The sequence below is a fragment of the Gorilla gorilla genome, chromosome 3 (assembly GCF_029281585.2).
Source record: "Gorilla gorilla gorilla isolate KB3781 chromosome 3, NHGRI_mGorGor1-v2.1_pri, whole genome shotgun sequence".
Taxonomy (NCBI): Eukaryota; Metazoa; Chordata; class Mammalia; order Primates; family Hominidae; genus Gorilla; species Gorilla gorilla.
Window position 1 is genome coordinate 187,657,454 of NC_073227.2, and position 18,839 is coordinate 187,676,292.

General features: G+C 34.6%; 1 protein-coding gene across 3 annotated transcripts in view; it reads right to left on the bottom strand.

Moving 5' to 3' along the window:
- Positions 1–2,059: 2,059 nt before the first annotated feature.
- SPOCK3 (SPARC (osteonectin), cwcv and kazal like domains proteoglycan 3) overlaps positions 2,060–18,839 on the bottom strand; it is a 496,607-nt gene continuing 479,827 nt past the window's right edge. For all 3 annotated transcript variants that reach the window (XM_055384117.2, XM_019025723.3, XM_055384118.2), the window contains 3 exons: positions 10,672–10,734; positions 6,136–6,273; positions 2,060–3,766 (listed from right to left, as the gene is read on the bottom strand). In XM_055384117.2, coding sequence (XP_055240092.2) covers positions 3,597–3,766; positions 6,136–6,273; positions 10,672–10,734 — 371 coding nt within the window. In that variant the 3' untranslated portion in view covers positions 2,060–3,596. The remainder of the gene's footprint in view (positions 3,767–6,135; positions 6,274–10,671; positions 10,735–18,839) is intronic.

Here is an 18,839-nt window from a genome sequence, read left to right on the forward strand (position 1 = left end):
CCTTAATATCAGCTATTAGGTTTAAAATAATGTCAAATAGAATAAGCTACAAGGAGCTCATATGATCATTTATTTATACCTTCATGCCACTTTAAATATTCTAGATTTTTAAATTTTCTTACTTCACCTGAGCAATGTATGATATGGTCTAGTACTTTTTATTCATCATGAACAAAAGAGAAATAAATGTGAATCAATGTACTGAATATTTCAAATTTAAAGAAAACACTGGACTAATCGTGTGTGCACACATGCGTTTGTGTGTGCATATGTGCACACTTGTGTCAGGCAGAACAAGCACATTACTTATGATGGCTGTATTTGGTGTGGCTCATTCTCCACTTTCCCCCCAGCTATTAGGAATCTCTAAAAATAGACTGTGTATGGGGCCCTTAATAATCTATTGCATATAGCCAACACCAAAGCTTCATTAATTTTATATAAAACAAATCATCAAAGTGTTTGTTACAAAATGTGTATTTATTCATGCAATTCTGTAAATATGCTCTAAATAAACTGTCACTAGCCTATAAGGATCAATGCTTATGAGTTACTTTTCACGTCATTGGTTTCATGTAAAATAAAAATACTGTAAAAATGTATACAGAGAATAAAGTACTCTTAGCAGCTGTTTTATTAATTAGAGAATTTTTGCTAATAATTTTGATATTTTGGTTTGATAGATTTTTTCTATTAAATGATTGGCAGAAATACAGAGTTTGAATTATTGATCATTTTGATCAATATTAAAATGTTTCATGTTTATTTTAAACTTAGCTTTTTTTCCCCAATAGTATTAGGCAGAATTACCATCCCCTATATGTACAAAAATAAAGCATCATTAATTTCCATACTAGATTTTGGCATAAAAGGAACACTTGCTATTTTATTTGTATGTTTCTTCTACTCATTTTCTCTAATGTTTCAATTTTCAATTTGCTGTGATTCCAAATGTCTTGTAATTTTTGAGTTGCATGTGTGCTTTCTAAATAACACAGATGAGAAAAATAAGACACTATTATAGACTGTATTGTATGACTTTATACCTATGAATCAGATTTCAGTTTAAGAAAGAACAAACTGTTGAGATACTTGGATTCTTTTTAATTAAAATATTAAGATTTTGGGTTTCTATCAAGGACTCTCGTTGGGGGTTCAACATACCTCGTTTTTTATTCAAATTAAATCTAGTAAATATCTATCTTTCTTTGATTTATTCCAATGGAGATTATAACTATATTGTATTATGGGCTAGGAATAATGTATTGCTTGTCTTTACACTTCATAATTATTTTGTTCATTAATGAATACCTAGTGTCTAGAATACTGTTTGATTTACAGTAGCTGTCCAATATTTATATTTTGGGGGGTAAATGTATAGGTATAATTGTATTGTGTCAAAATATTTAAAATGAATTAAATGATCATGAAAAGACCTAATATACATTACAAGTAGAATTTTTATACACACACACACACACAAATATATATTGTATACAAATAATTTACATAAAGTTTTATAGTGTAATCTATTTTTATTTTCTATTTGCTGTTGATTTAATTGCTTTCTTGGGAGTCTCAGAGACACTTCTTTAAAAAAGCCTAACTTCAACATTACTATATTTGTTACTTTAAATTCATTTGCTAAACCTCTGTATAGAATTTGTTTTTGTCTCTTCCCAATCAGTTATATTTATATACATTTGTTAAATAGACAAGGCTATCTGACTGCTCTTCAAAATGCTGTTGCTATAGAAATTTAGCCAAATATGTTAAGTATGACACCATAAAAATGGGTTTCAAAATACAGCCTTGACAAAAATATGATCCACTTTACAATATTATGACAAATGAAACAAAATAAACCACCACCAACAAAATTTTTTTTAACGTACATTGACAAATAATATTCAAGATTCCAAGAGCGCTAATTTTGAAATTCTAAAATTTCAGGGAACTCCCCTAGCTAGTTTGTGATGCATTCATTTTAAAAATCAAGGACTCGATTGAGAAGGCTTCATGCTACTATGTGTACTCTGGAAAGACCATTGAGGAACAGTTCAATTTGGTTACAAGATTCTTTATTTTGTAAACTATACATAAACAGTAAAAAAGAAAATGCATTATACTTTATTACATAAAGTCAACATTAAATTTTGTATTGAGTGTGTATAAATTAAATGGAAATAATTAATCAATTTTGCTTTCAATGAATTGTATACTGGGAAACCAGTTTACCCACTGTTGAAATTAAAGATACCAATACGTAACATTCAACAGGTTTTTCCATTTTTATTATGGGCACAAAACCATTGGTATGATATAGTTAAAAGTGATGGTGTGCCAAAATGTCTACACAATTAATTAACATGCTAACTTAAATACAGCGGTTAAAGTAATTTTTGCTACAGTTAAATCTTAAATGCTACTCTACACAATAATCATAAACAAGTCCACATGGCAATTATGTAACGATAGAAAAAAGAAAGAAACGTATCCCATTTTCTTCATTCCAGCAGCAATACCTTTACTGATATTAATCTGTTAATTAGGTGTGCTTATATATTGCGTAATATACTATATTGGTATGCATGCTAAAATCTTTCTATCTCTATTTTTGCAAGGCACCATACAATACGTTCTCTAAGTTTCCGCACTACTAACAAAAATAACATAATTCTAAGATTAAATGCAAACTTTTACCTAAAATGGGAAATAAAATGAAAATTAAGAATTTAAAATTTGACCTTGGGGCAAATGACAAACTTTGTAAAAATATGGTTTAAACGAATCTTTCCCTTTGTCTTCCTAATTTAAATTCTGCTCCCTAAGTTGCTGGTCAGAAAGATAAAGAAATCTAGAAAGGCAAACAAATCATGTTATTAAAGAATCTTTTAAAAAATCTGCATGAGACTGCCATCCAAATTAAAATACACATTGGGGAGAACAACTAAATTTTTAACTTTCAGAATCCATGGTTTTCCATACTTGCCATTTTGTAAAATGTCCTATTAGATCCAGAATAATTTCATAGTTAAAAACACCACTATTAATGTAAACACAATGGAGGACTCTACAATTGTCACTTTTTCTTGCCATGTGGTATCTCTCTGTTATCCTGACTCATCTAGGTCTAGCAAGATGCTACTTTGGAAATGCAATTAAAGCATGCATATTTTTCTTAAATCCTTAGGACCCAGGTCATTAAAAATTTATTTATTTTAAATTTCACTTAGAATTATCTTTCAAAAAATTAACATGTACGATCCCAAGCACTAGCTGTCATTTTGCTTGTGGAAGATTTACAAAGTTTGTTCTCGTGAAAAATTTATTATAGTAGCACTTCAAAACTTTATTTTGTCTGACTAGACTGCATATGTATTTTCTTTTTGTGTAAGGAATATAAAAACTCAAAGCAAATGATTCTTATTTAAACATAAAGTTCTATAACTTTAGCTGCAATTTTTCAAATAATTATACAAAATATATGTGAGGTTGAGAATCATTTTGTTATTGGGGAAGAAGATAATTTTAAATAGGCTATCATTTTTGTAAATATTAGAAATGTAGAATTTATTGATTTCAACTGTCATCAATCAAATGTATACATCATGATCATCACCACCATCATCATCATCCCCTTCATCTTCATCATCATCTTCAATTTCATCTTCATCATTCATAATATCGTCTTCATCATCCTCATCATCAGTCCATTCATGGAAATCTCCACTAGCAAAATCTCCGGAGATCTCAAAATCTATAGCTTAAAACAAGTGAAAGTAAACATAACCTTTATTTGACTGAATAGTGTCAATTTCTGAAAGATAAAATCCTTATAAAAATTAAGAATATTTTTTAGAAAGTAATTTGTTTTCTATCTTATTTATCAAAGATAAGGAAAGATCCATTTTCTGGAAAATTATCACATGTTAAAAATCTATCATTTGTTAAAATGTATGTGCTAAAAGCAGAATCATTATTGAGGTATGTTATGCAAGATTTCCAGTCCAGTAATATTGATCTCATCCCAGTTGTTATCGAAATTCATGTCAGACTGTGCATTTTGCAAAGAATTCAAAATTTCTTCTACAAGTGTGGCAGAAAAATTGCCCTACCAAAGATGTTCATTTCCTAATCTCCAGAATCTATAATGTTACCTTAACATGAAAAAGTGACTTTGCAAATATGGTTAAGTAAAGGAATTTGAATTGGAGAGATTATCCTGAATTACCCAGGTGGATTCAAATTGTCACTTAGGTTCTTAAAATAAAAAAAAATGTTTTCCAGATAGAGTGGGAAGGAGCTACGACTACAGAAGAATGATCAGAGATGCAGTGTTGTCGGCTTAAGTTTAGAGGAAAGAGTCCATGAACCAAGGGATGAGAGCTACCTCTAAGAGGTGAAAAGGGCAAGGAAACAGATTTTCCTCTAAAGCCTCCCCAGAGAGGAGCACCATCCTGCTGACATCTGGATGTTGAGCTTAGTGAGACCTGTGTTGATCTTCTGAGGCACAGAACTATAGGATAAATGTGTGTTGTTTAAGCCACTGAGTGGGAATTTGTTACTAAAGCAACAGAAAACTAATATTTTACAAAATATTTTAAAAATAACTATTAACACTTATGGAGGCAATAATGCACATATATCTTAGCACTCACTGTGTATTGACTTTTCAACTCCTCAAATGCTAGCGTGGATTTATTTTATACTCTTTCTAATATTTTATTCTTATAATTCTTTGTTATCTAATTATAACAAATCCTGTTGATGTAATTCAAGGTTTATAAATTGATCTCACAAGACAACACACTAAAATTCCCATCTTAACTGAAGAAAATATTTAGTTCTCCAACTTCATCTACTGTGTTACTTATAAAATGTAAAGAAAACTCAGATGTCCACGTTCCAAAAGCAATGTTCTTGTTCACTTAAGGAACTCATCTCCATATAACTTTTATTTACAACATAAAAAAGTTATGTATCCATCATTGTCATCAATGACAACAGAATTAATTTATAATGCAACTACTTTACAGCACACATTACAAAGATGTGTTCCCTATATGTAAAATTTATGTAGGGCAGCTATTGAATCCTCTTTCTTCCTACTTAAATCTAACTGCATTGGCCAAGTCAGCAAACCAAAACTAAGCTGTTAAAAATGTTATGAACAAATGGATTCAGAGCAGGAATTTAAAGTTTAAATGAGATTACTTTTATTGTTTATCTTTTTTTAATACTCTTAGTTTATTAGTCTAAAATTTGCTTGAAGAATACATCTAAATATTTTCTAAAATGCAAGATTAAAAATTATTTTATTCTCATTTTTGATCATTTATATTAATTGAAACACAAAGAATTAATTCCTGGTGTGTGTGTGTGTGCGCGCGTGTGTGTGTCTACAATGAGGTGGCTTTTGTCATGAAAACTGTCTATAATACCAAGAAAATTGACACTTGCATTCTAGAAAAATGTTTTATGAAGTACAAATGGTACCACAATGGAAACTCTAAAATGCATGTATGTTATGTTCAACTAAGCGTTACATTCTATTTTAAATATATACATAAAAAATGCATGTTCCTAAAAAAAGAATTAGAATATTAGCTATAATTCCCTTTAAACAGTCAAACTACATTTTCCTCACTGAAGCACAAGGAAACATGCTCATATAGCTGTAATTTATGGACTTTTACTTTAAAAAGGTTTGTATTTCTTTGGCTGGTGAACCCACATATTCCCTAAGTTACCATCTCCAGAGGTATACAGACAAAAGGGTGTCATCTGAAGACACGATAGAGTTTATTGACTTGCAGTAGGATGAATGAGAAAGGTCTGCTTTAGCTGAGAGGAAAAGAAGTACCTCAACAACTTTCTGAATTTGAAGTAGGAAAGGAACTCAGCTTTTAATTAATCTCTCTAGAAAATCTAAATTATGCAATGACCACTTATTATCTATCCAAGTTTTTAACATGCTAGGAGTAAGTTTTTTTTGTCACTCCCTCCACCCTAGATATTCTACAGTCTTTGCATAGAGTAAGTTCTCATTAAATGCTTGAGCAAATGAATGAGGCTCTAAAGCACTTAATTCTATGCTTAGAAAATTATGAAATAAGTAACCCTTCTCCTTACCACAATCTGCAACACCATTTATTCTGGATCCCATGACTTCATTTCCATATCTGTCAACACACCAGCACTGTCCAACACTGCCATGACATTGTGTTGGCTTGTAGTAACCATCTTCATCACACAGGGGGATATACTGTCCTGTTGAAACAACACACAGGCATACAAACACACACATGTAGTTTATGAATAAGCTGTGCTCCTTTCTGAGAAGCACCCATTATGCATTAATGCATTAAAGACTTACACATATGGAGTGTCCACTATATTCCAGGATAGATACCAGTGATGCCTTAGAAGAAATCACGGAAGTCTTTTGTGTCATGGAGCTGGCCATTGCCACAGTGAACTGCTTATAGTTCATGGATTCATTTCCTTTGTAAAGCAAAGTACTATCTTACTAGTTCTCACTGTGCAAAGGGTAGTGTTTCAGCGGCACAATACAGAATTAAAATCGGATTAGTGCCATGCTTATATTAAATCACCCAGACCACTTAGCATGGCAGAAGACCTGTCACCATCTGCCTTCATTGCTGCCAACTTTCTACTTTCATTTCCCCAAATGTCCATTCCTATATTCCAAGTTCTTTCCAAATCAAGCTATGTGTTTTTCCCAAATTCAATGCTGTTTTGTTTCTTTACACATTATGTCAAATAGAATCTCTCTCCTCTCTCTTCCACTTTAAGATTTGACGTAAATGTGACCCACAATTTAAAGTCTTCTTCAAAATGAAAGATTCCTGATTACTTCTTCCATTCTGTGTGTGTGTGTGTTTGTGTGTGTGTGTGTGTGTTGACTGTCCTTGCATACTTTCACCACTACATTGTGATATCGTCTATGGTTAGAAATATTTAGGTTCTCTTCATTTTCATTGTTGTGTGAACAACATCTCAAACCCATGGTTGAGTGGGAACACAGTCTATTGGGAATAGTAGAACAGATAGATAAATATTTTTTATTTATTTATTTAATTATTTATTTAATTTTACTCTATGGTTTTTTTTTCTTTTATTATTATTATTATACTTTAAGTTTTAGGGTACATGTGAACAATGTGCAGGTTAGTTACATATGTATACATGTGACATGCTGGTGTGCTGCACCCATTAACTCGTCATTTAGCATTAGGTATATCTCCTAATGCTATCCCTCCCCTCTCCCCCCACCCCACCACAGTCCCCAGAGTGTGATGTTCCCCTTCCTGTGTCCATGTGTTCTCATTGTTCAATTCCCACCTATGAGTGAGAACACGCGGTGTTTGGTTTTTTGTCCTTGCGATAGTTTACTGAGAATGACGATTTCCAATTTCATCCATGTCCCTACAAAGGACATGAACTCATCATTTTTTATGGCTGCATAATATTCCATGGTGTATATGTGCCACATTTTCTTAATCCAGTCTATCATTGTTGGACATTTGGGTTGGTTCCAAGTCTTTGCTATTGTGAATAATGCCGCAATAAACATACGTGTGCATGTGTCTTTATAGCAGCATGATTTATAGTCCTTTGGGTATATACCCAGTAATGGGATGGCTGGGTCAAATGGTATTTCTAGTTCTAGATCCCTGAGGAATCGCCACACTGACTTCCACAATGGTTGAACTACTTTACAGTCCCACCAACAGTGTAAAAGTGTTCCTATTTCTCCACATCCTCTCCAGCACCTGTTGTTTCCTGACTTTTTAATGATTCCCATTCTAACCGGTGTGAGATGGTATCTCATTGTGGTTTTGGTTTGCATTTCTCTGATGGCCAGTGATGGTGAGCATTTATTTATTTATTTATTTATTTTTTGAGACAGTGTCTCACTCCATCACTCAGGCTGGAGTGCAGTGGGGCGATCTCAGCTCACTACAACCTCTGCCTCCCAGGTTCAAGTGATTCTCCTACCTCAGCCTCCTGAGTGGCTGAGATTACAGGCATGCACCACCACACCAAGGTAATTTTTGTGTTTTTAGTAGAGATGGGGTTTCACCATGTTGTCAAGACTGATCTCAAACTCCTGACTTCAAGTCATCCATCCACCTCAACCTCCAAAAATGCTGGGATTACAGGCATGAGCCGTCATCCCCGACTAGAGACTTATTTTTATATCTATAAAATCTAACATACTCTATGGCACAATGCTCATGATAAACCCTTAATTAGTAATTTAAAAGTGAAGTCGTGTTTTTTAATAAGTACTCCAACACCAGAATATAAGTTCCAGGAGATTAGAATATTTTCTTTTATTTTCTGACTTTTTTTTTCTGTGACCAGAAGCATAATAGTTATTTGGTGAAATTAAAAAAATAAATAAATAAATGGATAAAAGACAAAACTTAGTCTTGTAACCATATGACATCATAACTTCACTATCTCAAAAAGTTTGAAAATTGTTATATGTAGATTAACTTAGTTTAAAAAACTATAATTTATTCAAAATAGCTGAACTGCTAATCTTTCAATTAGATAGACAGAATATCATTAACTTCAGAACGCTTTCTATGGATTAAAGCCCAGAAAAAATAAGGAAAAAATTCAATGTTGTCACATCTACAGCTTTTACAACTACCATTTGAATTTGACATAAACATGTTATGATGTATAGTTGGTGTGACCATAATTGATACTTTATGCCAGTAAAGTTGGTTGATGTCTGAAGTTTTAGCATAATTCTTAAGAATATTCTCTTTTCCTTTCAAAGACTGAATCTCCAAATCAGGACATGGGGCATCATACTCCTATATAACAAGTGATCAATTTCAGACGCGTACTAATACCCCACCCAAATTAGAAGAAATGCTTAAAGACTTTAGTGTTCTCTATAATAATTTTCATTTATATTATGAAAGAATAATGAAGGTAACTCTTCCCAAATGGGAACTAAGTATTTTTTTATACCTTCAAATAATCAAAACCTGTATTCTAATAGATTTTTCTAGTAATAGAATTTAAGTAGAAAATATTTTTAAGTTGAATTTCAATGGCTTTCTTTATGGTACATGGCTAAACTTTGATTTGCCAAGACAAATCTATATAAGAACTTATTATTATTATTATTATTATTATTATTATTATTATTATTATTATATTGTTATTTCTGAGATGGAGTCTCGCTCCGTTACCCAGGCTGGTGTACGGTGGTGCCATCTCAGCTCACTGCAACACCTTCCTCCCCGGTTCAAGCAATTCTCCTGCCTCAGGCGCCAGAGTAGCTGTGATTACAGGCACACACCACCACGCCAGGCTAATTTTTGTATTTTCAGTAGAGGTGGGGTTTTGCTATATTGGCCAGGGTGGTCTCGAACTCCTGACCTCAGGTGATCTGCCTACCTTGGCCTCCTAAATTGTTGGGATTACAGGCGTGAGCCACTGTACCCAGCCAGAATGTATTATTTTCATTTGTGAGCTGTGGTATCTCCTGCATCTTGTAACAGGGTTAAAAGAAACATGACACATTGTAGCATTTATCATCAGTAATTTTCACACCTAAAAATGTTTTATTACAAAACGTTAAACTTTTAATTTTGTACAATGGGCACTGAAACAAAGATTTGCAAGTAATGTGAAAAATCCTCATTTAAATGTAATATATTGTAATTACAAAGATAGTAAGTCAAAATATAAAACAGATTAATCAGATCCAGAGACATTAGAGTTATGTGCCATTAAATCCACGAGTGTGTTAATATACGTGAAAAGAAATATTGCATGTGTGCTGTCATGCTTTGAATTCTAAAATAGAAAAAGAACAGTGGCAAAACTGGTGACAACCAAATAAAGTCTGAAGCTTACTTAATAGGATTATAGCAATGCTAATTTCTTAGATATTTACAAATGTTCCATCGTTATTTGGCACATGCAAGACGTTATATTTAGTGGAAGCTGGGTGAAGAATGTTTGGAAACTATGTACGTTTGTCACTGTTTTTATAAATTTAAAACTATTCGAAAAATAGTTTATTTAAAAATTGTAAGTTTATAAGAATAAACCACTCATATGTAACAGTTTAATAATCTGTTTATATCCAAACATTCAAATATTTCAAGCCTTTGAATAAAATCTGAAATATCTATCTACTTATACATTTACTTATTAAAAGAAGGGTAGTAAAAAAACACTAATGAAAAATACCAACAAGTCTATTCAAATTTCCCTGAGGTACTCAGAGCACTTTTCACCCAATTTATAAAACGACATGCTTTAAATAGCACGTATACATATATATATATTTGCCATCAATTCTTAAATCTTAACCATAGAATTTGAACTGAATTTTCTGCTGATGTTTTAACTTTAGCATTGCTTAAATCTCTCTTTTTACTTAATAACTTTCAAAATGAACATTATGTTAGGGTAATAAAACAGACATAATATCTTTCAATAGGTAAGGTAATAAAAGTAAGTTTAATGGCTTTCAAAAAGTTCATAAATTTTGTTGCTGAAATTTAGTGCAGTCTATCTTTGTTGGATTAATATTGATTTTATGTTGCTGTTTCCCTGGGGTTATTTATGTAAGCAATAAAGCCTTCAGAAGAATGATCTATTACTCACCTAGGAGCTTCTTTACCCCTTGCCGCTTCTGAATATTGCTGAGCTCAGTCTGGCAAGGTGGGTCTGCAATGACATTAAAAATGTTACTTCAAGGATTCTAGTTAAACAAAGAAAGTGTAATTTCTATGTTATCAAACTTCACTTAGTCTTTTTGTGCCTTTGGAAGACATGTATTACATATTAATTGGTTTACTTATAAAGATACATTCATATAGGTACATACATGTGTCTATCTATCATCTATCTATCTATCTATCTATCTATCTATCTATCTATCTATCTATCTAATATCTATCTATAGAGACAGAGAGAGCACTCGTACTACTTTCCTAATTGTCAATATATCACCTTGGTTTTCCTCAGAATTCCTGGATTGGATTTTTTAAAAGTATAAAAGATACTTATATGATGAAAAATACTTCTTATCATTTACTTTTAAAAGGTCAATCAAGTCAGAAATGTAAATTCAACTAATTGCTGCTGAAGCAATTAACTGATTGTGTTTTCCCCTCATTTAAAAGTTTCTGTGATATAGACAAGTAACTTTGTGTTACAAAAGTAATCTAGGAAAAAGTTAATGCTTCTTTCCAGTAATGTTAAAGACCTTATTATAAATTTTAATATTGTATAATGTTAAGAGATATTAGTCTTTTTAGTTTCAGCCATATATGCAATTTAGGAACAGGATATAATATAAAATTATTTCTGATAAGCTGTTATTTTAAAAATAAGCTGAAAACATTTAAACCAATTTGGAAATAGTCTTTGCCTATTTTCAAACTCAACCACTTCAAGGAGGACGTTCGTAGAGAAATGTAAAATTCTAAATAGTCACAATATAGTTTGCCTTATATTATTACTCTTATATTTACTGTTGCCCTTCATATCTGTGAGTTCTGCATTTATAGATTCAACCAACCGCTAATTGAAAATTTTCAAAAAATAAAAATCTAGAGATGATTTAAAGTATATAAGAGGATGTGCATACGTTATATGTCAATATTTTGCCATTTTATAGAAGGCATTTGAGTGACTTGATTTTGGTTTTCACAAGTGGTCCTGAGATCAATCCCCCTTGGATACTAAGAGATAACTGTATATAATTATATACACATATAATATGTAATATATACAGTCTTATCTGAAAGCAGTTTAGTGCATTTTATATTCATATTCTAAAAGCTTGCTGTTAATGCTTGCTATATAAAAGTGGCATTAGAAAATAGTAAAACTGCAAAATAATATACTATATCTTATTGTCCCGTGGTACAACTTTTTAGGAAAAAGGCAAAGTATATTAATTTAAATGTTTTTAAAATTTTATAATACATTGAATTCAAAATATTCAATTATTAAATTTTATGTAACAAAGTGGAATAAAGAATGAGATAGGTGCTTAACATATACTTTGTAGTTTAATATGTGAACTTAATCTTGCAGAATCTAAAAAATTTCATCTTATAGCATCTAAAATGTAAAGAAAGAGAATCATTCCAAGATGGCCAAACAGGAACAGCTCCAGTCTATAGCTCCTAGTGTGAGCGACGCAGAAGACGCGTGATTTCTGCATTTCCAACTGAGGTACTGGGTTCATCTCATTGGGACTGGTCAGAAAATGGGTGCAGCCCACAGAGTATGAGCCGAAGCAGGGCGGGACATCGCCTCACCTGGGAAGTGCAATGGGTTGGGGAATTCCCTTTCCTAGCCAAGGGAAGCTGTGATAGATGGTACCTGGAAAATTGGGACACTCCTGCCCTGATATTGCGCTTTTACAATGGTCTTAGCAAACGGCACACCAGGAAATTATATCCTGCACCTGGTTTGGTGGGTCCCACGCCCATGGAGCTTTGCTCACTGCTAGCACAGCAGTCGGAGATCCAACTGTGAGGCATCAGCGAGACTGGGGGAGGTGGGTCCACCTTTGCTAAGGCTTGAATAGGTAAACAAAGCAGCCAGGAAGCTCGATCTGGGTGGAGCCCACAGCAGCTCAAGGAGGCCTCCCTGCCTCTGTAGACTCCACCTCTGAGGGCAGGGCATAGCTGAACAAAAGGCAACAGAAACTTCTGCAGACTTAAACGTCCCTGTCTGACAGCTTTGAAGAGAGCAGTGGTTCTCCCACCCCGGAGTTTGAGATCTGAGAACAAACAGGCTGCCTCCTCAAGTGGGTCCCTGACCCCCGAGTAGCCTAACTGGGAGATACCTCCCAATAGGGGCTGACTGACACCTCATACAGCCGAGTGCCCCTCTGAGATGAAGCTTCCAGAGGAAGGATCAGGCAGCAACATTTGCTGTTCTGCAATATTTACTGTTCTGCAGTCTCCACTGGTGATACCCAGGCAAACAGGGTCTGGAGTGGACCTCCAGAAAACTCCAACAGACCTGCAGCTGAGGGTCCTGACGTTAGAAGGAAAAGCAACAATCAGAAAGGAATAGCAGTAACATCGACAAAAAGGACATCCACACCAAGACCGCATCTGTAGGTCACCATCATCAAAGACCAAAGGTAGATAAAACCAGAAAGATGGGAAGAAACCAGAGCAGAAAAGCTGAAAATTCTAAAAACCAGAGCGCCTATTCTCCTCCAAAGGAACACAGCTCCTCACCAGCAATGGAACAAAGCTGGATGGAGAATGACTTTGACGAGTTGACAGAAGTAGGCTTCAGAAGATCAATAATAAGAAACTTTTCCAAGATAAGGGAGGATGTTCGAACCCATTGCAAGGCAGCTAAAAACTTTGAAAAAAGATTAGACAAATGGCTAACAGGAATAAACAGCATAGGGAAGACCTTAAGTGACCTGATGGAGCTGAAAACCATGGCATGAGAACTAAGTGATGTGTGCGTAAGCTTTAGTAGCCGATTCGATCAAGTGGAAGAAAGGGTATCAGTGATTGAAGATCAAATGAATGAAATGAAGCGAGAAGACAAGTTTAGAGGAAAAAAAAGTAAAAATAAATGAACAAAGCCTCCAAGAAATATGGGACTATGTGAAGAGACCAAATCTACATTTGATTGGTGTACATGAAAGTGATGGGGAGAATGGAACCAAGTTGGAAAACACTCTGCAGGATATTAACCAGGAGAACTTCCCCAACCTAGCAAGGTAGGCCAACATTCAAATTCAGGATATACAGAGAACACCACAAAGACACTCCTCAAGAAGAGCAACCCCAAGACACATAATTTTCATACGCACCAAGGTGGAAATGAAGGAAAAAATGTTAAGGGCAGCCAGAGAGAAAGGTCGGGTTACCCACAAAGGGAAGCCCATCAGACTAACAGCGGATCTCTCAGCAGAAACTCTATGAGCCAGAAGAGAGCGGGGGCCAATATTCAACATTCTTAAAGAAAAGAATTTTCAACCCAGTATTTCATATCCAGCCAAACTAAATTTCATAAGTGAAGGAGAAATAAAATCCTTTACAGACAAGCAAATGCTGAGGGATTTTCTCACCACCAGGCCTGCCTTATAAGAGCTCCTGAAGGAAGCACTAAACATGAAAAGGAACAACCAGTAACAGCCACTGCAAAAACATGCCAAATTGTAAAGACCATTGACACTAGGAAGAAACTGCATAAACTAATAGGCAAAATAAGCAGCTAACATCATAATGACAGGATCAAATTCACACATAACAATATTAACCTTAAATGTAAATGGGCTAAATGCCCCAGTTAAAAGACACAGACTGGCAAGTTGGATAAAGAGTCAAGACCCATCAGTGTGCTGTATTCAGGAGACCCATCTCATGTGCAGAGACACACATAGGCTCAAAATAAAGGGATGGAGGAAGATCTACTAAACAAATGTAAAACAAAAAAAGCAGGGTTTGCAATCCTAGTCTCTGATAAAACAGACTTTAAACCAACAAAGATCAAAAGACAAAAAGAAGGCCATTACATAATGGTAAAGGGATCAATTCAACAAGAAGAGCTAACTATCCTAAATATATATGAACCCAATACAGGAGCACCCAGATTCATAAAGCAAGTCCTTAGAGACCTACAAAGAGACTTAGACTCCCACACAATAATAATGGCAGACTTTAACACCCCACTGTCAACATTAGACAGATCAATGACACAGAAAGTTAACAAGGATATCCAGGAATTGAACTCAACTCTGCACCAAGCAGACCTAATAGACATCTACAGAACTCTTCACCCCAAATCAACAGAATATACATTCTTCTCAGAAGCACATCACACTTATTCCAAAACTGACCACATAGTTGGAAGTAAAGCACTCCTCAGCCAGCAAATGTAAAAGAACAGAGATCATAACGAACTGTCTCTCAGACCACAGTGCCATCAAATTATAACTCAGGATTAAGAAACTCACTCAAAACCACTCAACTACATGGAAACTGAACAACCTGCTCCTGAATGACTACTGGGTACATAACGAAATGAAGGCAGAAATAAAGATGTTCTTTGAAACCAATGAGAAGAAAGACAAAACATACCAGAATCTCTGGGACACATTTAAAGCAGTGTGGAGAGGGAAATTTATAGCACTAAATGCCCACGAGAGAAAGCAGGAAAGATCGAAAATTGACACCCTAACATCACAATTAAAAGAACTAGAGAGGCAAGAGCAAACACATTCAAAAGCTAGCAGAAGGCAAGAAATAACTAAGATCAGAGAAGAACTGAAGGAGATAAAGACACAAAATCCCTTCAAAAAATCAATGAATCCAGGAGCTGGTTTTTTGAAAGGATCAACAAAATTGATAGACTGATAGCAAGATTAATAAAGAATAAAAGAGAGAAGAATCAAATAGATGCAATAAAAAATGATAAAGGAGATATCACCACTGATCCCACAGAAATACAAACTACCATCAGAGAATACTATAAACACCTCTACACAAATAAACTAGAAAATCTAGAAGAAATGCATAAATTCCTGGACACATACACCCTCCCAAGACTAAACCAGGAAGAAGTTGAATCCCTGAATAGACCAATAACAGGCTCTGAAATTGAGGCAATAATTAAGAGCCTACCAACCAAAAAAAGTCCAGGACCAGATGGATTCACAGCCAAATTCTACCAGATGTACAAAGAGGAGCTGGTACCATTACTTCTGAAACTATTCCAATCAATAGAAAAAAAGTGAATCCTCCCTAACTCATTTTATGAGGTCAACATCATCCTGATACCAAAGCCTGGCAGAGACACAGCAAAAAAGGAGAATTTCATGCCAACATCGCTGATGAACATCGATGCAAAAATCCTCAGTAAAATACTGGCAAACCGAATCCAGCAGCACATCAAAAAGCTTATCCACCATGATCAAGTTGGCTTCATCCCTGGGATGCAAGTCTGGTTCAACCTATGCAAATCAATAAACGTAATCCATCACAAAAAGAGAAGCAATGACAAAAACCACATGATTATCTCAATAGTTGCAGAAAAGGCCTTTGACAAAAGTCAACAGCCCTTCATGCTAAAAACTCTCAATAAACTAGCTATTGATGGGACATATCTCAAAATAATAAGAGCTGTTTATGACAAACCCACAGCCAATATCATACTGAATGGCCAAAAACTGGAAGCATTCCCTTTGAAAACTGGCACAAGACAGGGATGCCTTCTCTCACTACTCCTATTCAATATATTGTTGGAAGTGCTGGCCAGGGCAATCAGGCAGGAGAAGGAAATAAAGGATATTCAATTAGGAAAAGAGGAAGTCAAATTGTCCATGTTTGCAGATGACATGATTGTATATTTAGAAAACCCCATTGTCTCAGCCCAAAATCCCCTTAAGCTGATAAGCAACTTCAGCAAAGTATCAGGATACAAAATCAATGTGCAAAAATCACAAGCATTCTTATGCACCAATAACAGAAAAACAGAGAGCCAAATCATGAGTGAACTCTCATTCATAATTGCTTCAAAGAGAATAAAATACCTAGGAATCCAACTTATAAGAAATGTGAAGGACCTCTTCAAGGAGAACTACAAACCACTGCTCAATGAAATAAAAGAAGATACAAACAACTGGAAGTACATTCCATGCTCATGGATAGGAAGAATCAATACCATGAAAATGGCCATACTGCCCAAGGTAATTTATAGATTCAATGCCATCCCCTTCAAGCTACCAATGACTTTCTTCATAGAATTGGAAAAAACTACTTTAAAGTTCATATGGAATCAAAAAAGAGCCTGCATTGCCAAGACAATCCTAAGCCAAAAGGACAAAGCTGGAGGCATCACACTACCTGACTTCAAACTATACTACAAGGCTATAGTAACCAAAACAGCATGGTACTGGTACCAAAACAGAGATATAGACCAGTGGAACAGAACAGAGCCCTCAGAAATAATACCACACATCTACAACCATCTGATCTTTGAGAAACCTGACAAAAACAAGAAATGGGGAAAGGATTCCCTTTTTAATAAATGATGCTGGGAAAACTGGCTAGCCATATGTAGAAAGCTGAAACTGGATCCCTTCCTTACATCATATACAAAAGTTAACTCAAGATGGATTAAAGACTTAAATGTTAGACCTAAAACCATAAAAACCCTAGAAGAAAACCTAGGCAATACCATTCAGGACATAGGCATGGGCAAAGACTTCATGTCTAAAACACCAAAAGCAATGGCAACAAAAGCCAAAATAGACAATTGGGATCTAATTAAACTTAAGATCTTCTTCACAGCAAAAGAAACTTCCTTCAGAGTGAACAGGCAACCTACAGAATGGGAGAAAATTTTTGCAATCTATTCATCTGACAAAGGGCTAATATCCAGAATCCACAAAGAACTTGAACAAATTTATAAAAAAAAAAAATCAAACAACCCCATCAAAAAGTGGGTAAAGGATATGAACAGACACTTTTCAAACGAAGACATTTATGCCACCAACAGACACAGAAAAAATGCTCATCGTCACTGGCCATCAGGGAAATGCATATCAAAACCACAATGAGATACCATCTCACACCATTTAGAATGGTGATCATCAAAAAGTCAGGAAACAACAGGTGCTGGAGAGGATGTGGAGAAATGGGAATACTTTTACACTGTTGGTGGGACTGTAGACTAGTTCAACCATTGTGGAAGGCAGTGTGGTGATTCCTCAAAGACATAGAACTAGAAATACCATTTGACCCAGCCATCCCATTACTGGGTATATACCCAAAGGATTATAAATCATGCTACTATAAAGACACATGCACATGTATGTTTATTGCAGCACTGTTCACAATAGCAAAGACTTGGAACCAACCCAAATGTCCATCAATGATAGAATGGTTTAAGAAAATGTGGCACATATACATCTTGGAATACTATGCAGCCATAAAAAAAGATGAGTTCATGTCTTTGGAGGGACATGGATGAAGCTGGAAACTATCATTCTGAGCAAACTATCACAAGGACAGAAAACCAAACACCACATGTTCTCACTCATAGGTGGGAATTGAACAATGAGAACACTTGGACACAGGGTTGGGAACTTCACACACCAGGGCCTGTGGTGCGGTGGGGGGAGCGGGGAGGGATAGCATTAGGAGAAATACCTAATGTAAATGACGAGTTTATGGGTGCAGCACACCATGGCACATGTATACATATGTAACAAACCTGCACGTTGTGCACATGTACCCTAGAACTTAAAGTATGATAAAAAATAAAATAAAATAAAAATAATAAAATGTAAAGGAAACCTGTTTTAAAATCTTGTATAATTAGTATATTGTTCTATTTCATTTTGAAATTGATCCAATTGATCCCTTTGTTATTCCTGATAATCTTCTGAGTCTCTTATATTAAAGAATTAGGAATCATATTGCATAGTTTTTTATACAGACATTTAAAATTTTATAGCTCTCCAAATATGACATTTGAGAACTAAGAGGAAAGAGTCCAGCTGAAGTTTCAATATTATATTGAAAACAGTTCTTCTAGTTGCAATTGGCTAGTTATTGTAAAGCAGAAATAGGATTTCTAATGTTTACCTGAACACCCTCGTGCATTTGAGTCTATACCTGAAAATCCACGTACATTTGATCGCAATTTTGATTAGTAACCTCAGAGAATATGCCTGCCTACCAGCGTTACAAGCTCTGTGTAAAAGAACATTTTAGAATTTCAAGAAAATCATGACTGATTGGATTGTTCAAGTACATATAATATTTGATTTTAAACTA